The sequence below is a fragment of the Nomascus leucogenys genome, chromosome 16, assembly GCF_006542625.1.
Source record: "Nomascus leucogenys isolate Asia chromosome 16, Asia_NLE_v1, whole genome shotgun sequence".
NCBI lineage: Eukaryota > Metazoa > Chordata > Mammalia > Primates > Hylobatidae > Nomascus > Nomascus leucogenys.
The window spans coordinates 16,861,090-16,885,198 of NC_044396.1; the positions used below are offsets into that span (position 1 = coordinate 16,861,090).

Consider the following 24,109-nt stretch of genomic DNA (forward strand, 5'->3'; position numbering starts at 1 on the left):
ATAATCAAATTACTGTTATAAAGCAGATGATTTGAGAAAGTATAGAAAAGTGTTTTAAAAGATAAAGAAAATATGTTCCATAATCACACTGTTGATTTAAATTTTGGTATAGTTTGTTCTAGCTTTTTAATGTGAAACATCTTTCTTTAAGTAGTTGAGGCATTTCTATACATGTAATTTTTTATTTCACTGAGATTTATATCATAAGCATTTGTCATATCATCAAAAACTCTTAGAGAATATCATTTTTAATGACTGTACAATATTTCTTCACAAAAATGTACCACAGTTCACTTACCCAAGAAGTAGAAACTGGTTACTTACAATTTTTATTATTATTACAGATAACACTAGGGTAGACATCTTGGAGAATAAATCTTTATCTAGATTTCTGATTGTTTCCTTAGAAGTAGAATTATTAGGGTCCAAGTGTCAAAGGATCATTGCTAATGATGTCATTTTTATTGGACAGTATTTTTTCTATGTGCCAATGAGGCTCTTCTGGGTCACCATTTTACATGGCCCTGGACTTATAATAAACTCATCTTTTGGGGGTCTCAACACTGTTATGTGTTGACTTCCACAACACTTACTGATGTCTAGTTTTCTGGATCAATTGAATTTCCAGTAAGAATTTAGAGCATTCATGCTTTCCCAGGATCTTAAAGCCAGGGAATATATTTTTCTTTTGTGCTTGTTTTCACTTGCTAGTTTTCATTCCACAACTGAAAACCTAATTTAAATATGGGCTACCACTAATGACTTGTTCACAAACAGCACATAATAATATTCAGAAATTTGCTGTGCTCAAGCTTATGTGTCTCAGGAAGTCAAATTGAATGCCCAAGTATAACTCAGACAGTGGAGGTCAAAGTACTATAATAGGAAAAGGGACAGTGAATAATTATAAGTTTCTCATTTATTGGAAGATGCAGAATAAGCTTATAAGCCATTTTAGTTTGTTGAAAATGCAAAATTTTAAGAAACTTTTTAGACCTTCCACAAAGCATTTCTTTCACTTCAAGAAATAGCACATAGGGAATAGTTCCAGAGTTCTCATTCTCCCCATTAATTAGTAACACTATTGAAATTTACTCTAGATGTTTCACAGTTTACATTGCACACAGTTTGGGATGATATTGTGTACCATATTCACTATATTACTAGCAGTAAAATACATATACTAGAATAGATAAACCAATCCTTATGGAACTTTACTTTTTATTCATGTCAAAAGGAGCATAACAAAAAATAAATATTTGAAGTGTTGTAATATGGAACCAGACAACCAACCAGAACACTGGCAAGCAAAGCTGAAATTCAATCCCACCAAAGCCAAAACTCAATGCCAACTTTTCAAGGTCTTTGAGGGAAGAATTTAGATAAGTAGAGTACCAAGGACAATGCTTGGCACACAGGAGAGGTGCTGATAGATGCTAGTTGTTAGCTTCCATAAATTTCATTAGTTGCTAAGATAATTTGGATAATGTTTAAGTCTTTCAGTAGTTTTGAGTTGTTTTTAATATGCCTTAATACATTAAAAACGTAAAGGAATAATACCATATATGTCTTACTTCTCACCATTATTCAATTTGAATGAAATGTTTTCCTTTTCTCCTGGGATGGACAGTCTTACCCAGTTTGTAGTCCCTTTCAAACCTGTCTACTTAGCCCCTTGAAAAACAACTCAAATCCATCTGTGTCAATCCTATGTCAACAAAGATGAATTAGTTATTGAATTGAAATACTGAAATGCAGAGTGGAGAGGAATTCTGAAGCATTACGTTCAGTAAGAAAGTTTGCATAGACCCATACCTGCCGCAGGCATTAGTGGATGTAACCACAACATAGTGTGGCTCTATCATTACTGATCTAGGAATTTTTAATCTAAGGCAATGTCTTATGAGAGCTAGCAGAAATATTTTCACACACACACACACACACACACGTGTGTGTGTGTGTGTGTGTGTATATATATATATATATATAGAGAGAGAGAGAGAGAGAGAGAGAGACAGAGTCTCTCTCTATCACCCAGCCTGGAGTGCAGTGGGGCGATCATGATCTCTGCTCACTGTGAGCTCTGCCTCCTGGGTTCACGCCATTCTCCTGCCTCAGCCTGCAGAGTAGCTGGGACTACAGGCACCTGCCACCACGCCTGGCTAATTTTTTGTATTTTTAGTAGAGATGGGGTTTCATGGTGTTAGCCAGGGTAGTCTCGATCTCCAGACCTCGTGATCCACCTGCCTCGGCCTCCCTAAGTGCTGAGATTACAGGCGTAAGCCACCACACCCGGCCTCATCTATATATCATTTTTAAGAAATTGACTCTGGGTATATATAATCTATTAAAAACAAGATTTTATTGCACTTAAAACTAGGGCCAAAATAAGAAGTAATAAATATGCTTAGTAGCACATAGTACTTATGCCTATCAATCCTTGTAGATGTCCATAGAGAAGGAATTATTTTTATGGTCTCTCTACTAACTGGTATTTAAAATAAAATATCCATCTAATTAAATATATACATCCAATATAGGTCTTCTACCCTATAAAACTTATTATTTGGAGTCACTGTCTTAATAGTTGCTTTAAAAATTATGCAGGATGATCAGAATTTTTTGACATAGCTTCCATACCCAAGGAAGACTCAAGAATGAGGGAGAGATATACTTCAAGATACTTAACATAACTGGGATTGTAGGAGTCTTTAAACCCGAGGACCAAAGACTTAAGAGTTCAAGGTCTAAAGTGCCCTTTTTGAATGTGTTCTTGATATTAGTAATAAGGCAAATTATATGTATATATATATATATATAACCTTTCCCATGTTCTAATCAAATCTTGTGTAGATAATGCACAAAAAAGTGAATGCAACAGAAGTGGCTATATCATATACATCAATAAAGCTATTTCTGAACCTGATGAGCCACTTTAGCTATAGAATAAAAAGTTATTTTCATATCCCACCTCCATTTTCATGAGCACTGTCAAATGACAACCAGTGGAAGGCAGAGAGCTCATCAACTTATTCATAATGAAGAAAAATAAAGAATCCCACCCAAGAATATGCCTTTTATTCCTGCCAGCTCCAGGATGATCACCAGATAAGGAAAGTGAAATAGAAAATAAAAAGGAATATAATATCTCTCCTATGAATTTTTAATTCCTTTACAGGCCCCTTTTACTTTTGTTTATATTGTTATTAGATTGAAAATCAAAAGGAAAGATTCAAGAATACAGCAGTGGTAAAAACAACATAATATAGCAAAAATTGGGGGGTCCAAAAATGTCAAAGAGAGATTTTTGAATGTGACTACATATATGGTGATACTATGAACATTATTACAGGAGAGATAAGAATGGGAATCTTGGAATCCACCACAATAAGGTGATGATTAAACCCTAGGAAATAACACCAATAGAGTGAAGTATGGGATTAGAGATTTAACAATATCAAATACAGAGAAAACAAAGATGAGGGCTTAGAAAAGTCTGGAATTTAGCAATTAGAAAGTTGCTGAGTGACCTTTGGAAGAGGAGCTTTATTACAATGTTGGGTGCAGAAACCAGATTGCAGTTGAAGAGTGAATGAGTGATAAGGAAATGGGGGATATGCATTTAAGAAGTATAATCAAATAGAGTGCAGTTAAAGCTTGAGGTTTTTAAAGGTAGAAATCTCTAATCATGTTTATAGAGGAGGAAAAGACATGGTAGAGAGAAAAAGAGTGAAAATGAGGCAGGCATTCTGATACCAGATGGAGCAAGTCTGGAAAGAGGTAAGAAGTAAAGGGATAAAGGGCACTGATTACAGGAGCATCCTTTAAAAAGACAAATATATATTTCTCAGGGAGAAGTATCGAGAAAGGAGAGAATCCGAAATAGAAAGGAAAGAAATTGAGTTTTTTGTTAAACTGCCCCAACTTAACTGGAGTAATAGCTAAGCATTGCCAGATTTAGCAAATAAAAATATAGGAAATCTAGTTAAATTTGAATTTCAGATACACAAGAAAAAATTATAGTGTAGCTATGTCCCACACAATATTTGGAATATACTTACACAAAAAATAAATGACATTGTTGTTTATCTGAAATTCACAGTTTTGCATGAGACATACAGTAAAAAAGTCATTTATCAGACACACAAATTTAAATGGGCATCCTGTGGATTTTGGTGTAGTGAATTGGATTGGAAATACCATAACAGAGTTCAGGGTATGTTCTACTCCTGGCCACCAGCTTGCTGTGTTACCAGGGAGCACATCTGTCAATGATAGCGGGTAGTAGTAATAGTCAAATGGGGTTTGAATTCCAGTTCTGTCACTTCTTAGCTTTGTAATCTTCTGCAAGTTTGGTTGACAAAAGGATTAAATGAAATAATTTACCTAAAGTACAAAGCACAAATGTTGTTAGAGAGTAAGCAATTGATAAATATTAGACATTGGTGTGGTGATGAATGGCCCTGGGAGTAGAGGCTGTAGTTGTTTGTTTTATTCTGCACATATATAAATTTTATGTAGTAAATAGTAATGTCAGAACTATTTGTAATAATATTGACCATCAGTATTAGTTGAGTTTCAGAATTGGGAAATCAGACACTCACATTTAAACTATAAATGATATGTTGATTACAATAGTGGTCCTGTGTAACTTTTACAACATTAATGGCTCTTCTTGCACTAACTCTTAAAGCAACAGTGTCATCTAGTGGCTGTGAAGTCAATAATGAACAATTAAGAACACTGGATAAAATTTGTGAGGTTTTTATCTGCACAGAAGTTATTGAATTTATATCAGTGATGAATGTTGATGGTAATATTTTCTGTAACCTACTACATCAGCTCATCTCATTTTGTCTCATTAAAATGATGCACACTCGACAACATGAGGGCATTGGGTATCTGCTGTCCTTACCTACCTTTATTAAAGAAACATATCGGAAGGGTTTAATTATGAAATTACTCAGATGGACTTTGGACTTCCCAGACCTTCTCCTAACTCTATTACATCCTGAAAACTTTGGCAGAAAGGGAGGGATAAGTGAGCAAGGCTGGAAATATGAAGCTTGAGACTTTCTCAATTACCAGCCTCAAATTGCTTTTCATTCTATTTAGGTTAGAGGTTTCTATTTTCTTTTTCATGCAGTTAAGAATATCTATGCTTTTCTTTTGGAAAAGAAATTTTCCCAAAACACAAATTAAGATATAAATATTTGGTTACAAATTTTGTATCTGTATTAATTGGGGACCAGTGTCTATTCCAGATACATTACGTAGCTTCTGTCTTGAGGGCTTTTCGAAGAGGTGAGAGATTTATAGTTCATAAAGTTATACATGTAAGTAACATTTTCAGAAAGTAATGAATAGGGCAGCTTTTGTTCACTTCCAGAAATGTCAAGAGAAATTAGGTTAAGAATCCCAAGTAGCTTTTAGGAGAGATTTTACTCTGACCCCATTTAATCTATTTGTTATATGAGTATATTATAGAAATCACAAACTAGAGTCCCATGGCCTAATGGTCAAAGATGGTTAAATTAAGTAAACTTGGCATTAAAACTGGTAATATATCAACTCAGATATGGCTCAAGAGTTATTAATCAATGATTGTTGGAAGTATTTCCTGAGTTTGTGAGAAATACATATATTTTAAACATCAGTTTGAAATCAGTCCTTTTAAAGAACTAATCTTTTTTAGGTATACTTTTAAAATCCCCAGACAATAATTTTCAATTACCGAATATTTCTGTGGCTCCCAGACTTTTTGCAGTTTTCTCTTCCCCCAGACTCCCCTTCACCCAACATCTCTCATAAATATTTCATAGCTTACACTGTTTCACAACGTTCCTAGACTGGTGGGAATTCTGATTTTTCTTTTCGTCTTGATCTAAATGAGTAAAGATATGAACATGGATAATTTATTAGAAACTGCATGCCAGACTCTTTAAAGTCAGTCCTAAATATGAGTGAGAATGTACCTCCAGTAATATTTCTTTCCATCTCCTCTAGTTCTCCTTTTTCTCTTGCTGTTTATTTTTAGGACTTTAGGGACTAAGCCCTCAATGACCAGAGTTGAGACATAATTCCACTCTGCAGAAATTCAGGCACTTGGGCTGGGCATGGTGGCTCACACCAGTAATCCCAACACTTTGGGAGGCTGAGATGAAAGGATTGCTTGAGCCCAGGTGTTCAAGGCCAACCTGGGCAACATGGCAAAACCCACTTTCTATAAAAAAATTTTTTAAAAATTAGCCTCTCATGGTCGCTCATGCCTGTAATCTCAGCTAGTCAGGAGGCTGATGTGGGAGGATAACTTGAGCCCAGGAGGTAGAGGTTGCAGTGAGCTACGATCACACCACTGCACTCCAGCCTGGGTGACAGAGGAAAACCCTGCCTCAAAAAAAGAAAATGAAAGAAAGAAACAGAGAGAGAGAGAGAGAAAGGAAGGAGGGAAGGAAGGAAGGAAAGGAAGGAAGGAAGGAAGGAAGGAAGGAAGGAAGGAAGGAAGGAAGGAGAGAAAGAGAAAGAAACAATGACTGTTTCGCAACAATGACAAGCCTATTCATTGAATGAGAAGATTATTTTCAATTTTCCCATTTGAAAAAAATATAGGGTTTTCATTTGTGTTTGGCTGTTTTATTTAACAGCATCACATACTTCAACATTTAATTTCTGAATTCCCTCATGGGACTTGAGAATGGAGCAAGTATTTTATGAAGCTGAAAAGAAGGCAGAGACAGGTGTCTTTCACTACCAAGTCTCTGTGCCCCACTTCTATTAAAAAAAAAAAAACAGAAGGGCCACCCAATTTTAATGAATGCAATAACAGTGACTATGTGTCATTGGTTTAGTAATGGCTAACTGGTAGGCAACTACTCTACTTCTTAAGAGACCTAGAAGAGCTTCCTAATGCACACACTAATTAATGAAGGGTTTGGTGGGCCACCCTGAAAAATAACAGCTTTAACATTTTGAGCAGAATTAAAAAGAAAAGTTTGTGATGTGTACAATAGACTTGCTTAAAGCTGATCAAGTTATAGAACTTGTGAGCTCCCAAATGTATTCCTAACCAACATTTCACACCCAGAAAGATGGTAGTCATCCATTGAAGGGCATGAAAAAAACAGATACCAGAACTTTCAGAGAATTGAGGATTATACTAGTGAAAAAGAAATTAAACTAAGTTGATTAGGAAAATGATTTCAAGATTCACACAAACCAGTGTTAAATCTATTCTTGTTTCAGTTTTCTACCTCTGCCCCGATCAATTTGGAATAAGCAGATGTTTCTGGAAACCCAGATTAGAATATCATCCTTAAGATTTTTGGAGAAGAGAAAAGCCCAAGGACAGAGTGAAGGCAGTAAAAGAGAATGGAAGGTTGTTCTGGGGGCTGGAAGACAGTAACTCATTCACATGTCTAAAAATAGCAGGTCTGTAGCAACAACGAAATTCAAAAGATTGTTGTAGCAATTCTGGCTTTCTGGAGGACTCTATGACCAAAGCATAGGTGGACTGAAAATAAAACACATTGAACTAAAACAGAGGTATCTGAGAGTTTTAGGTGTAGTTTGGGACAAGTTGCTTTACCTTTTCAGCTTTCAAGAACATACTTGTCTGAAAGGTGAGATTTCAGGTTCCACGCCCCTCTCCTATATTTTCTTTTTCTTTTTCTTTTTTTTCCTTTTTTTTTTTTTTTGAGACAGAATCCCGCTCTTGCCCAGGCTGGAGTGCGGTGGCACAATCTCCACTCACTACAACCTCCGCCTCCCAGGTTCAAGTGATTCTCCTGTCTCAGCCTCCCAAGTAGCTAGGATTACAGGTGTGTGCCACCATGCCCAGCTAATTTTTGAATTTTTAGTAGAGACTGCGTTTCGCCATGTTGGTCAGGCTGGTCTCCAACTCCTGACCTCAGGTGATCCGCCTGCCTCGGCCTCCCAAAGTGCTGGGATTACAGGCATGAGCCACTGCGCCCCGCCCCTCTCCCACATTTTCTAAGGGAAAAGCTGTCTACTGTTCTTCCACGCTGTCTCTTCAGTGACCTACTTCTCTCCTTTTTCTCCTGATGTTTCCTCTTCTCCTCTTCTGCACTTATCCTGTTTTGCATTATTGCAAGCCTCAATCCAATGAATCTTAACTAGGCTGAAATAAATTATCCGCTGTTTGATGGTCTCTTTTTCATTAGGGTCTCACCAGGATATCAAAAAGCACAATTTAAATACAATCAAGCAGGACTGTGGAAGCACCTTTAAAACCCAAGGCATTCTCCATCAACTTGGAAGTATTCCCAATATAATTCAATTCTCTTGATGAACATTAAGCACATTCTTAGCTAGAATTGTCAAGTCTTTATTTGTCAGTAATCACCAGCTTTCAAAAATGCATAGCCTTTATTGGAATCACAGGAGCCCCAAGAGATCAACTCATTCAATCATTTGTATTCTCTAAATGCTTTTCCCCCAGTAAAAGCAACATTTTGTTTAGACTGAAGCTTCATAGAGGTGTATTACAAGCCTGTTAGGCATAGGCAGTGCCTGATTCTTTTATACAATGCTTTGAGCCTTGTAGATGTTCTGTCAACAAACACTAACTCCATGAAATAGGCCAATTTAGGATGTCTGAAAACATCATCACTAGGTCTCCCCACTCCTTGTTACCTATTCAAGCATTCTGGCACTCTGATTTCCCCAAATCAAACCAATGTGATTTTTTTAGATGCCTCTGAAATTCAGCAAGACATGTTTAACCCAAAAAACTGGTTATGGGGCACATGCCCTGGAAAATCTACTGGTAAAATATAAAGGGGAATAAACTTAATATTGTAAAGAACGTAGTATGTTGTAGTGGGAAAGGACTTTTTTTGTTTTTAACAATAAAGTATCCCTTTCGTGGAAAGTTAAGTGTGGAATCGGCAGTAAAATACTTGATATCTTTTCATCACAGATTCTCTGAGTTTCTCTAAATATTGCTCTAAAAACATAGAGTATTAGAATTCTCATTCATAATAGAGACCCTATATTATGGGAAATAAAATAGTATATTTTGGTTAGAAATAAATGGATTTGATTAGAAATAAATCTGAAAATGCTTACATTGAAAGACTTGAGTTCCATAAAAATTTCTATCAGGAAAGTAGTCCTTTATTTATTGCATATGTACTTTAAAAATACATTCAGAGCAAAACTTAATTTCAGATTCATTTTGTTTTTCTTAATTAGTCATTCTGGTCCTAAAATAACTTGTGAGCTTGAAAATCTTAGGTAGTTTTTGTTATACTACACACTAACAAAATTATACAAAATAATAGATGAAGATTTCATATACCTACTTTTCTAAAAAATGACACAAAGACCCATCACTATGACTATGAAGTTCTTATTATATCAAAGGAAAGCCATTGTAGTAATGTCAGATAATTCTCTGACCTCCAGTTCCTGCCTAGCCGTGGTAAAGAAACAAAACAGGGACAAAAGACAATGCTCACATGTGCGCACACACACACACACACACACATACGCACATACACACATACACACAGAGTTCCCTATGTCATACAGTATTTGCCTCCTGCCTGGAGATCAGAAACCGAACCTACTGGCTCCATTTTTTTTCTTAAAGTTTTAGGATTTAAAATAATCCACCAGAAGCTGCAAATTGAAACACAGTGATTCAAAGTGTCAGACTCTTAATCCTTCAGAAGAAAAAGAAAAAGAAAAGAAAAGAAAAGAAAAGAAAAGAAAGGAAAAGAAAAGCATTTCATCGCTGACACAGCCAGACCTTATTAAGTGATCCCTTTCCAAGAGTGTGCCTTCTGACTTTACAACAGGCTCCCCGTGTGTGATTTTGGCCTTCTCCCCATTACAAGAGCCTTCTGTACATGTCCCTGTATCTTTGCTATCTGAGACTACAACACCTAAGGAAATAAGTTAATTGTGCACTTGTTAAAACCCCATATAAGACTAGTCTAAAAGAGGACTTAAATTTGTAGAACAGCAATGAAATCGTAGTCATCTGATGATATAAGAATATAATTCATTCCTCATCAGAATCCATGCCTTTGCTTATATTTTTCTTTCCAATGGCCTGCTGAGCATTTCCACTAATGTCCAGTTAGCATCCTTAATTTCCCACGTATATCATAAAATCAAACTCATCCTTTTCCACCATATCTAGGCCCCCTTTCCAAATCTCTTACCTTGCTACTTGTCACCCACATTCTTACAAATACCGAAATAAAACCCAGATAAGATGGAAAGTTTCCAGCTATTCATGTCTCCACCCACTTTGCTCTTTGATGCATAGCAAGTTAGTTCTATTTCTAAAATAAAGGTCTTCTAAATCTATCTCATGTTCAGTTCCCACTGCCATAAACTCAATTGTCATTTAGTGTACTCATGCAGACTAGTCTTATAAACTCAATTTGGTCTTTTTCCTCCTTGCTTGATTATACCCTCTTAATTCATCTTCCGTGCTGTTGCCATCACCTTTAGCCATTCCCTGTTCTGTAGTATTGAGTATACATAAAGCATAAGCTTCTAGAAATTCAAGGTCCTCCATGACATCTATTACAAACATTGACTGAACACATACTGTGATGTTAGGCTATGTGCTTTTCATAAATTGATTCGTTTAATCTTTATAATAACCCCCTGAAAAGGGACTGTTTTTTATGTTACAGGTAGAGAGGTCACTGATAGAGGCCCTGAGAAGTGAGGAAACTTGCTTCTGGTCCCACTGTGGTAAATACAGGAATAGGAGCAAAACGTGCCAGGAACCATCTGGGAGAAACTGTTTTCCAATTAGAGGGAATAGCATAGAGAAGTCCCCAGGTGGGAATAGCATGGGAGCTTCAGAGCACTGAAAGGAAGACAGTTGGGAGGAAAGTGAGCCTAAGGAAAGAGTGACAAGAGGTGAGACCAAAGAAGAGGTAAGAAAAGCTAAACCACAAAGTGCCTGTGAGAGATGTCAAGGAGTTTGGACTTTGTCTAGAACATAACTGGCAGCTAACAAATGTTTCTATGTATGCTTTGGTTCATAGCAGCTTACTCATATTAAACAAAAATTGGACAAGCCCAAGTTGGAGAATGGATGAGCAAAGTGTATCACAGTTATGTTATGGAATACTATCCAGTAACAAAAAGGAACACACTCGTGATATATGCAACAATATGGATGAATCTTGAAACCATTATACTAAGTGAAGAAAAGCCTTGCAGAAAAGAATACATATTGTTTGATTCCTTTTATAGGAAGTTCTACAACAGGCAAAATCTATGATGGAAAAAAATATCAGAAAAATGGTTGTTTGCCGGGGATGAAGGGGCAGCATGGAACTTACCAGAAAGCAGCGTTGCCAGATTAATTTTGAATTTCAGATAAACAAAGAATTTTTTAGTACAAATGTGCCCTGTGCAATATTTATGACATTACTATATAAGAGTGTATCCACTGTTTGCTAACATTCATATTTACCAGGGCATTCTATATTTTTATTTGTAAAATCCAGCAACCTTGCAGGGAAGGGACATGAGAACATTTTTTGGGGCGGTGACAATGCTCCATATCTTTATAAAGGTTTGGGAATGTATTTGCCAAAGTCTTGTAAATTTGCGCATAAGAATGTTCATGTAAAAAAGATAAAAAGATAAGTATTTAACTCTAGTTAGTGATATGCACACTGAAATACTAGAAGGGAAATATACTGATGTTTACAACTTATGTCAAAATGCGTAAAAAATAAGATAGACTGATGACTGAATAGAGGAATAAATAGATATTTAATAAGGCAAATATAGTAAACGTTAATTTTAGAATCTAGGTGATGAGTATATGGGTGTTCATTGCAAAGTTCTTCCAACTTTTCTGTATGTTTGAGAATTTTCATAATAAAATGTTAGAGGGAAAAATTCATGCCCTGCCCTCATGGAATTTACACTATAGTGGAGGAAGACAGACAATAAATAAATGAGTAAGTAAATAGTAGAGTGAAATAGAAGGTGATGAGGGAGAAAGATAAGGGAAAGGCCTTTGTGCATGTTGGGGTGGGCATCATAATTTTAAATAGGGTGGCCAGGGAGGGACTTCCTAAAGGTTGTGGGGAAATAAGCCAGAACATCTGAGGGAACAGTTATCCAGAAAGAGGAAATAGCATATGGAGAGAGAGACTGGCAGGATTCAAGCAGGGAAGAGCTTGGTCTGACATTTTAAAGGAAGCCCTTTCTGGTCATTGTGCTAGGGACAGATAAAAGCTCTCTGAGGCTTTGTCTGTCCACTCCTAAGTTTGGATAATGTCTTCCTTATGAGAAGTAGCAATAAATATTTGTTGGATGAGCACTTAGAAACATAAAATGAAAATCTTTTGGTGAGATATGGATATTTTATTCTTTGAAGTAGTACTTTCTTTTTCAAACCAGTGTTAATTACTTGAATGAGGCATTTTAATTGGTCAATTTTAAAACATTTTAAATGCACTTTTTTGTCCTCTATTTGGAAAGATAAAATAATAAACCACAAGAAACCCCTGGTTTCTTCAGTCACACCAGAAAGAAATCACACGCTTTAGTTATAATTAAAGTGACTGGAGGCTTTTTCTAATTTTACTAGGGGAGTGATGGCCATGATCCAGCTTCCCTACTTTCCAATACACTCACTTTCTTCCTCTCTCTCCAAATATGTATCAAATTACTTCCAAGAATAAAAGCCAGTAACTTCCCATAAAGTGGCCATTGTGAAGCTCCTGGCCCATGCAGCCCCTGCCCCAGGCTGTCTGCCTGAAACTCATGATCCAGGCTTAATGCTGACCAGCTTGCTCACCTTTAGTCTGCAGTGATATTAATAAGCCCCATCTCACTTCTTAAGGCCCAGACACTTACCTTTGAATGTGTCAGAACTCTCAGCTGCCCGTGGATGGCCTGAATCTATGATTATAGATCCTTTGCCTTCCCCATCCCACCTTCTAAAGCAGCCTTGCTCTTTTAGTTTTCGTAGCTCATTTTCTCACTCGCCAACACCTATGTTTACTACTGTGCTGCCGTATTAACCATCTTCACTCACTCCAACCATGCATCTAGAAACAAGGCACATGTCTCCCATCACCTCAGGTGATTTCTCTGGCCCCTCAGGGCACTGATTCTAATGAGACAAGGACCTTTTAAAAGTCCCTTCTTTAATTCTGGTGTGCCATGGCTGCTCTATGAGTCTCCAGATCCCTTTTGAACTTCAGGTCAGGAGACTTCATGCAATTTGGAGCCTTGTGGCCTACAGAAGGCTCCCAAAGTACCAGCAGTATATTTGCAGCTTAAGCTGCTTAGGGACATTCTCAAGGCCACGAGGCAAAACAGTTCTTTAGCAAGAGCAAGTGACTTCCAGCCACTTATTTTCAAATAGCTGCAGTCTAGAAAATAACTTAGACAACAAGGAACATGCAGAGATATTTTATGAAGAAATACCAATGAGAGTTTCAAACGTTATTCTGGAGATGTGAGAAGCTTCATCAAATAAAAAAATTAAATTCAGCTTCATTACAAACTTTCTTGGTAATCTCCATTAATAAATACATTAAGAAAGAAAACAATGCTTTTTAACATAAAAGTCCTAAAATAGCTAATATACATAATGGTTTATTGCTTTGATTATAGAAAAATAATATCAATACTTTAGCTAGATTTAGCAACTCTTTATCCACTGAATTCAACTAACACCATTGTGAAAAGGTGTTAGTAATATTGAGTAATTAAATGGAGAAAATCAATTTGGATTGCATTTACAAATAAGATACACAAATATAAATAATCAGAGACCACACTTGAATTACTCTTAATAACTGAGGACATAAATAGAATTCATTAATAATCCTAAAATAATATATATTCTTCTGTTTGAAGCTACTCCCCCACAACATAGATGTTAAGAGTTTATAATAAACAGTAAAAGAAACTTGAGTTTCTCTTTTTTATTCTCTGAGGCAAATGCAAGTGAAAAACAAAAATTCCAAAGAGCAGCCGCAGAAGAGACAAAAAAGGAGAAAAATCGAAGCTAGATAATTCGCTAGAAGTTATTTCTCCAGTTGCTTTAACTTCATCAGAATAAAAGAAAGTTGGTTGTAATTGTTAGAAAATATTTTGCAGTTTCAGATCCCAAAAAGAGAGTTTCAGATGGATTATAGATTGACAAGATAACCACACTCTCATACACATACACATACATGTATATGTGGAGTGAGATTGATTAAGTTTCTAATTTAATTAATCAGTGATTCAGAACATGAGTTGACCCCACAGGGCAGAATCAGATGCATTCTTCCAGAGTCTGGTTACTATGGTAACACTAGATACATGACCGTGCAACCAGTAACACTAAACTTCCTGACATCAGAGTCATGAATTTTTTTAGCACACATTTAGCCTGGGCTTTTAGCTTTTCAAATATTCAACCGGTTCCTATCCATTATATCCATAGGACTCATTCATTCACTTGCTTCAGATCTTTGATCAAATATTACCTTGTCTGATTCAGTCCCTCGATAAAAAGTATTCCCATAATTCTCTATCTTCTGGATCCTCTTTTACTTCACCAAAGTACTTATCATTATATTGTTAGCCCATTGTTTATTGTTTGTCTCCCTACATTAGAAAGTAAGTTTTATGAAAGCAAGGGCCCTGCCAGTTTTGTTCATGCCATATCATTAGAACAGTGCCTGGTAGATAGGCCCCTCATTAATATTCATCTAATAAGTGAATAAATGGGAAAACAACAATATGTGAAGAAGAGGTAATCATAAGAAGCCATTATGTATATTAGCTTTTTTAAGACTTTCATGTTAAAAAGCATTGTTTTCATTCTTAACGTATTTATTAGTGGAGATTACTGAGAAAATTTTAAATGAAACTGGACTCCATTTTTTCATTTGATAAAGCTTCTAAAATCTCCAAAATAACATTAGAAACTCTCATTAGTTTTTCTTCAGAAAATATCTCTTTGCATGTTCCTTGTTGTCTAGGTTATTTTCAGGACTACCACTATTAGGAAATAAATGTCTGGAAGTCATTTGAGGTTCTATTTTAGATGTCTTGAAATTGAGAAGCTTGGAAACATAGGTTAAAATGGAGAAACAGATTTAGACACTACCCACCGAGGTGTGGTAAATGAAGCTAAATGAAACTGGTGAGAGTAGAGATTCATATGATAAAGAAAAAGCACTCAAAGAGAAGAAAATGAGACTGAGTAGAGAATCCTCTGCAACACATGGTTTTGACAGAAATATAGAAAAGGATTCTGTTAAAGGGATGGGGAAAAGGAATGGACCTCAGGCAGGTAGTTCCAAGAAGCAAGAGACAGCCAATTAAGCCCAACCTTCCATGGAGTACCAGCCAGAGGAGGAGCACCTGGACTGGCAGTAAGTCACCTGATGACCTCTGAAATGCCAGTTGCCATGACATGGAGGAGCAGAAACCAGGTTGCAGTACCTTGGAATATGACAAGGACAGGAGTAGAAAGGAGAAGTTAGGGAGCCAACATTTTCTTTTGTGTCACCTGAGATAGATGGATGGATAAAATGTTCTCCCCAAGACCAAGACAGCACATACATTGTAGCTGAGATCATGGAGTTAAAATGGTAAAAAAAAAAAAAAAAAAAAAAAAAACACTTTTCTAGGGGGCAGGGCCAAGATTGCTTACTAGAAGCAGCATGGTTCAGAAGCTCCCATCGAAAAAAAAAAAAAAAAAAAAAACATAATAAGCATGTGAATCCTTCACCGGCAACCAAGGTATCCAGGTTCTCTCATCAAAATTGACTAGAAGGCTGGCATGACCCACGGAGAGAAGGCAAAGCAGTGTGCTGCAGCGGCCCACCTGATAGCCACACGGGGAAGGGCAATCCCCTCCCACCAGAGAAGGGAGGCAGTGAGTGAGCGTGCTCCTCAGCTGGGGAAACTGTGCTTTTTCCACGGAACCGTGCAACCCACAGATCAGAAGATCCCACTTGCAAACCCATGCCACTGGGACCTAGCATCCCAACCCTGGAACTTGCAGATTCTTATAGCCTCTCAGCTGGAATCTGTTCAAGCCTAACAAACTCCCAGGAGGAGGAGCAACCAGCATCTGCTGCCACTGCCTGCTGTCTAAGCCATTTGAGCTCCTTGGGGAAGAGGCAGCAGCCAGCACTAGGACTCACAACTGCCCAACACGCTAAGCTCCCTAGGCAAGGGAAAGGCGACACCCATTTCTATAGCTCCAGGCTGCATTTTTTCCCCTGCTGGAGCCAGGGAGGCTGGATGGCTTGGTCCCAAGTCTTGTCCCCACAGCCCAACACACTGGCTGTGTCAGTCTGTGGCCAGAGTGCCTCTTCAGGTCTAACCCTGACCCGTCCTTCCTCAGTGGGTAGGGCTTCCCTGCAGAATCTCCAATAACTCCAGCCAGAGGCTCAGGGACAGAATTCGGATCTCCCTGGGCCTGAGCTCCTAGGGGGAGAGGTGGCTGCAGTCTCTAAGCACCAGCTGACTTAGCCTCTCCTCCTGGTCATTCTGAGGAATCCAGGCAACCTAGGGAAGTGGGTTTCCCCCCAGCAAAACACACATTCTCCACCAAGGGACAAAGTGTTTTGTTAAATTAGTTCTGCTCCCTGTGCCACCCAACTGGGTGAGACCCCCCAACAGGGTTTGTCAGACACCCTATACAGGAGCAATCCTACTGGCATCAGGGGTTGGGGCCTCTCGAGGTCAGAGGTCCCAGAAGAAGGAGGAGACACCCATCTTTGCTGCTCTCCAGGCTCCTTGAGTGACATCTCCAGGCATGGGAGCAAATCAGATGAATAAGGCCTGAAGTGAACCCCCAGCTAACTGCAGCAGCCCTACAGAAAAGGGTCCTGACTATTGAAAGAAAACAAGCAGAAAGTGACAACAACAGCATCAACAACAACAGTAAGTCCCCCACAAAAAACCGCATACGAGGGTCAGCAGCCTCAAAGACTGAAACTAGACAAACTCATGAAGATGAGAATCGATGAAAAAATGCTGAAAACCCAAAAGATCAGAGTGTCTCTTCCCCTTCAAATGATTGCAACGTCTCTCCATCAAGGGCACAGAACTAAATGGAGGATCAGATGGAAGAATTGACAGAAGTAGACTTCAGAAGATGGGTAATAAAAAACAACAAGGAGCTAAAGAAGCATGTTCTAACCCAATGCAAAGAAGCTAAGAATCTTGATAAAAGGTTAGAGTAATTACTAACTAGAATAACCAGTTTAGAGAGGAACATAAAGGACCTGATGGAGCTAAAAAAACACAGCACATGAATTTCTTAAAGCATACACAAGTATCAACAGCCAAATCAACCAAGCAGAAGAAAGGCTATCAGAGTTTGAAGACCACCTTACTGAAATAAGACATGCAGGCAAGAATAGAGAAAAAAAGAATAAAAAGGAATGAACAAAGCCTCCAAGAAATATGAGATTTCTTTAAAAGACCGAACCTACGATTGATTGGAGTACCAGAAGGAGACAGGGAGAATGGAAACAAGCAGGGAAACACACTTCAGAATATTATCCAAGAGAACTTCCCCAACCTAGCAAGACAGGCCAACTTGCAAATTCAGGAAATACAGAGAAAACCATCGAGATACTCCATGAGAAGATTAATCCAAAGACACATAATCATCAGATTCTCTAAGGTCAAAGGAAAAACTGTAAAGGGCAGCCATAGAGAAAGGTCAGGGCACTTTACAAAGGGAAGCCCATCAGTTCTCTGAAACCAATGAGAATGAGAAGACAACATACCAGAATCTCTGGGTCTAAAGCAGTGTTAAGAGGGAAATTTATAACACAAAATGCCCACACCAGAAAGCTAGAAAGATCTCAAATCAGCATCCTAACATCACAATTAAAAGAGCTAGAGAAGCAAGAGCATACTAATCCAAAAGCTAGCACAAGACAAGAAAAAACTAAGATCAGAGCAGAATTGAAGGAGTTAGAGACATGAAAAACCCTCCAAAAAATAAATGAATCCAGGAGCTGGTTTTTTGAAAAAATTAAAAAAACAAATAAACTGCTAGCTAGACTAATAAAGAAGAAGAGAGAAAAGAATCAAATAGACACAATAAAAACGATAAAGGGGATATCACCACTGACCACACAGAAATACAAACTACCATCAGAGAATCCTATAAATACCTCTACACAAATAAACTAGAAAATCTAGAAGAAATGGATAAATTCCTGAACATACACACCTTACTAAGACTAAACCAGAAAGAAGTCGAATCCCTGAATAGACCAATAACAAGTTCTGAAACTGAAGCAGTAATTAATAGTCAACCGGCAAAAAAAAGTCCAGGACGAGATGGATTCACAGCTGAAATCTACCACAAATACAAAGAGGAGCTGGTACAATTCCTTCTGAAACTATTCCAAATAATTCAAAAGGAGGGACTCCTCCCTCATTTTATGAGGCCAGCATCATCCTGATACCAAAACCAGGAAGAGACACAACAAAAAAAAAGAAACCTGATGAACATCGATGTGAAAATCCTCAGTAAAATACTGGCAAACTGAATCCAATAGGACATCAAAAAATTTATCCACCATGATCAAGTCAGCTTCATCCCTGGGTTGCAAGGCTGGTTCAACATACACAAATCAATAAATGTAATCCATCACATAAACAGAACCAATGACAAAAAAACACATGACTATCTCAATATATGCAGAAAAGGCCTTTGATAAAATTCAACATCCTTCATGTTAAAAATTCTCAATAAACTAGGTATTGATGGAACATATCTAAAAATAATAAGACAAACCCACAGCAAATATCATATTGAATGGGCAAGAGCTGGAAGCATTCCCTTTGAAAACTGGTACAAGGATGCCTTCTCTCACCCCTCCTATTCAACATAGTATTGGAAGTTCTGGCCAGGGCAATCAGGCAAGAGAAAAAAATAAAGGGTATTCAAATAGGAAGAGAGGAAGTCAAGTTGTCTCTGTTTGCAGAAGATATGATTTTTATTTAGAAAACCCCATCATCTCAGCCCAACTTCTTGAACTGAAAAGCAACTTCAGCAGCCTCAGGATACAAAATCAATGCACAAAAATCACAAGCATTCCTATACACCAATAATAGACAAGCAGAGAACCAAATCATGAGTGAACTCCCATTCACAATTGCTACAAAGAAAATAAAATACCTTGGAATACAACTTATAAGGGACATGAAAGTCCTCTTCAAAGAGAACTACAAACCATTGCTCAAGGAAATAAGAGAGGACACAAACAAATGGAAAAACATTCCATCCTCAGGAATAGGAAGAATCAATATCATGAAAATGGCCATACTGCCCAAAGTAATTTATAGATTTGATGCTATTCTCATCAAACTACCATTGACTTTCTTCACAGAATTAAAAAAATATATTTTAATTTCATATGGAATCACAGAAGACCCTGTACAGCCAAGACAATCCTAAGCAAAAAGAACAAAGCTGCAGGCATCATGCTACCTGACTTCAAACTATACCACAAGGCTACAGTAATCAAAACAGCATTGTACTGGTACCAAAACAGACAGATAGACCAATGGCACAGAACAGAGGCCTCAGAAATAATACCACACATCTACAACCATCTGATCTTCGACAAACCTGAAAAAAACAAGCAATGGGGCAAGATCTCCTATTCAGTAAATGGTGCTGGAGAACTGGCTAGCCATATGCAGAACACTGAAACTGGACCCCTTCCTTATACCTTATACAAAAATTAACTCAAGATGGATTAAAGGTAATGTAAGACCTAAAACCATAAAAACCCTAGAAGAAAACCTAGGCAATACCATTCAGGACATAGGCATGGGCAAAGACTTCATGACAAAATGGCATAAGCTATTGCAACAAAAGGCAGAATTGACAAACGGGATCAAATTAAACTAAAGAGCTTCTAGAAGCACAGCAAAAGAAACTATTATCAGAGTGAACAGGCAACCAACAGAATGGGACCAAAATTTTGCAATCGACCCATCTGACAAATGTCTAATATCCAGAATTTACAAGGAACTTAAACAAATTTGCAAGATAAAGACCAACAACCCCATCAAAAAGTGGGCAAAGGATATGAACAGATGCTTCTCAAAAGAAGACATTTATGTGGCCAAAAAACATATGAAGAAAAGCTCAATATCACTGATCATCAGAGAAATGCAAATCAAAACCACAATGAGATAATCTCACTCCACTTAGAATGGTGATTATTAAAAAGTCAGGAAAAAATAGATGCTGGTAAGGCTGTGGAGAAATGGGAATGCTTTTACACTGTTGGTGAGCATTCCACTGTTGGTGGGAGTGTAAATTAGTTCAACCATTCTGGAAGACAGTGTGGCGGTTCCTCAAAGATCTAGAACCAGAAATACCATTTGACCCAGCAATCCCATTACTGGGTATATACCCAAAGGATTATAAATCATTCTACTATAAAGACGTATGCACACATATGTTTATTGCAGCACTATTTACAATCGCAAAGACATGGAACCAACCAAAATGCCCATCAATGATAGAATGGATAAAGAAAATGTGGTACATATACACCATGTAATACTATGCAGCCACAAAAAATGAATGAGATCATGTCCTTTGCAGGCACTTGTATGAAGCTGGAAGCCATCATCCTCAGCAAACTAGCACAGGAACAGAAAACCAAACACCACATGTTCTCACTCATACGTGGGAGTTGAACGTTGAGAACACATGGATACAGAGAGGGGAACATTACACACCAGAACCTGTTGAGGGGTAGGGGATGACGGGAGGGAACTTAGAGGATGGGTCAATAGGAGCAGCAAACCACCATGGCACCCACATACCTATGTAACAAATCTGCACGGTCTGCACATGTATCTCAGTGTTGTTGTTTTTTTTAAGAAGAAATAAAGAAAAAAACAAAAACTTTTTCAACAGCTTAGGTTATAAGAAATCCCTAATCAAAATCAATTTACTGAGCAATTTTCCCTCAAAATAAGCATACATACTTTACTCCTGTAACGCATTTTTGATGAGCTCATTTGTACTTGGTTTTTTATTTTTGTTTAAAATGCATTCTTGGTTAATGGAGCCTTTAGAAAGTTACCTTGAGGCCCCATCTCTGTCTCAGTGGGGCCCGAACTTTGCTCTCTGGTTTGAGGATCTCTTTGCTGTGCTCCATTGATTTCATTTCTCAGAGGCAACTCTGATGCATAAAGAACCTGAATTAAACTCATAAAAGGCCTTGCTAGGAAGGTAACCTGATAATAACTACCTGGAAGATGAGAGACTCCACTCAGCTTTCCACCAGAAGGACCATACGTAGTGACAAGAAGAAATAGATTTCTGGTGGGGTTTAAATATAAAATTATGATGACATTTCTCACTTTTCTAAACATGCAGCAGCTTTATCTAAGTCTATCCTGTGGTTCTCAAACTAGATCATGCAAAGAGATCACGTGGAGGGTTTGTTAAAATAGCGATTTCTGGGCCACACTCCCAAAGTTTCCAATTCAGTGGTTCTGGAGTGGAGCCAGATAATTTGTATTTCTAACACGTTCTCAACTGATGTGGATGGTGCTGAATAGAACACAAGTCCAAGAACCACTGGTCTGTGCAAAGCATACCACATATTTTCATAACTTATTTTTCTACTTTTCTGTTGTCCTTCAAAGAAAATAAGCACAGTTCTCATTTCTGCACTACTGCCTCGGCAGTTTGTCGTGTAAAAAGTTTTTTTAAAACGAGAAAAAAAAATTAAAAACAGTCACAAAGTGATATTAGGGGTTACCTAACCTGAGTTTCCAGGCTTCTACTCATTTTTTCTGTGAAGGTCAGTAGATATTAGTGCCTCAAATGAAATCACACAAATGTAATACGACTATCTAGCACAAAACAGTGATTCCTTTTCAATTGCAAAACATTCCTAAGATAAATACTTTTCCCCATCAAAGTCTCTTAATACTCACCTAGAAAAAGGGGAGTGGTAGTCATAAAACAGCAGGAAAAAATAACTCACTTGCCACACAAATCTTTATTTTTCCATTTTTTTTTTTTACCTTTTTAAGCCAAAAAAAGCACACCTAGAATCTAAGCAAGCTAAAGGCAGATTGTAGTGCTTAGATTGGGAACATTATAATGGAATTATTTTTCTTCCTTTATTTAATGTGTTGACAAAGAGAACAGGTACAGCATGGTATCTTAAGTAGGGCATAATCTGTGTATGCAGAGCTGACAGGGCAAGTTGAGTGAGGCTATGAATGAGCACCTCACCTGTTCTACACCTGAGCAATTCCAAAGAGGTTAGGGTCACGTTGAGTAAAACATTTGTAAGAACAAATTAATACTTGGAGAGGCACCAGCTGCAGATTCTTGCTTATCTTCCAGTCCTAAAAAGTAAAGATTAAAAATAAAATTTAGGCAGTGTTCAATAAACATTTTTCATTAAAATAAATATTTGCTTTCTCAGAGGTTTCAGAACGTTGATTTCTAAAGGACGCACTATTCTATTTATGCTTGATTTGCTCTTTTCTCACACATAAAAACACAAACTTAACTAGCTAAGAAAGTCATACTCAAATGCTAAACAAAATCCAAATGATGAAAGATTATGTATGCTTTAATTCAAACATATCATTATGTAGTCTAACCATAAAGTGTTTGAAATGAAGGTGAAAAAATGAAACAGAATCTACATGAACCTGACTTTTGTCCTTCAGGGGTATTAAACTGATCAATCAGCAAATATGTACTGAACTTCTTAATGGGCATCTTGGTTTTACCTGTCCAGCACGCAGTTCCCATGGAAATTAATCTTCCTAAAATTCTTTGTTCACTGTCTGCACTACTCATTAAGATCTTCACTGGCTGGGTCTCAGGCAAGTTGCCTAATACATGAATTAAATTTTTGTACTTCAAATATTTCTATTCTCACTTCTTAGTGTACAAAATAAGCAGTCAAAACCCTGTTAGCCAATTTAGTGTACATATATTGACCATTTATGTTTGAAATAATGGTAAGCTCAAAAGCTTACCATTTATATGTTTTATAATCATCTTCTGAAATCAACACAGCTCTCAGTGAGAGAATCCAAAAGATTTCCAAAACTGGTAACTGGGAAATATTTAACTGGTTGATAACGCTACTTAGTTTTACCATGAAACCATTTGGCCAACACCATCACAACCCACAGTGAGAGATTTGATTGCTGATCTGTTCACTCTTCCACAAAAGAACTCTGAGATCCCATTGAAAGGTTCAGACAGGTAAGCACAGTTATTGATCCATCCTTGAGAGAGTAACAGCCTTCTAACCCTGGTGATATATCAGCATGGAGCCAAAGTCATAAGTCATATCCCCTTCACACCCACCTCCAACAGTGGCTGTGAAGCACTTAGAGGATACACAGCACTATCCTAACCGTAAAATATTTTGGATAAAGGTGAAAAATGGTACAGAATATCTACAAACCTAACTTCTTTCCTACAGAGATATTAATTCATCAGTCAGGTTCTGATTGATGAATCAAACAGGCTCTGAACTCCTTAGTGGATGTCTTAGTTTTTCCTATCTGGGATCCATTTCCCATTGTGCTGGCACAAAAGCCCTGTTTTTCCTTTGGGCAACTACCACTCTTCCAATCTCAGTGCATATGCTGGGGGAGTGAGAGAGCAACTTTTCTCACTCCCTGGCTCAATATATGACCATGTAACTCAGGCGCAGGCAATGACTCAATTGCTTCCCTCTGACAACGGTGACTAGTCTGGGGTAAGCACTTAAGGCAAGACAGTTCAAGGAAGCCAATGAACATCAGCCCCAGGACATTCTCTGCATCTATTGAGAGAAGGGAAGCTCTTCCTTTACTCCCAAAAGACACAATATAGGCAGCAGCCACTGGAAAACAAAGCCAAAACAAAGGAATGCAGAGATAACAAAAAAAAGGACAGATTCCTGATGATAAATTTGGAAACCTAGTTTGGACATGACAAAATCTTCAGCCAGATTTATCCCTGGACCTTCTTCATTGCTTAAATTTGTATATGAGTTGGGTTTCTTTAATTTGCAACCAAGAGTCCTGACAAATTATAAGTTACCTAAAATCTGCACATTAGGCA

General features: G+C 37.6%; 1 protein-coding gene across 2 annotated transcripts in view; it reads right to left on the bottom strand.

Moving 5' to 3' along the window:
• Positions 1-22,012: 22,012 nt before the first annotated feature.
• The window catches only part of LRRC69 (leucine rich repeat containing 69), a 131,370-nt gene continuing 129,273 nt past the window's right edge, over positions 22,013-24,109 (bottom strand). For both annotated transcript variants that reach the window (XM_030794980.1, XM_003268287.2), the window contains one exon: positions 22,013-22,383. In XM_030794980.1, the coding sequence (XP_030650840.1) occupies positions 22,273-22,383 (111 nt within the window). In that variant the 3' untranslated portion in view covers positions 22,013-22,272. The remainder of the gene's footprint in view (positions 22,384-24,109) is intronic.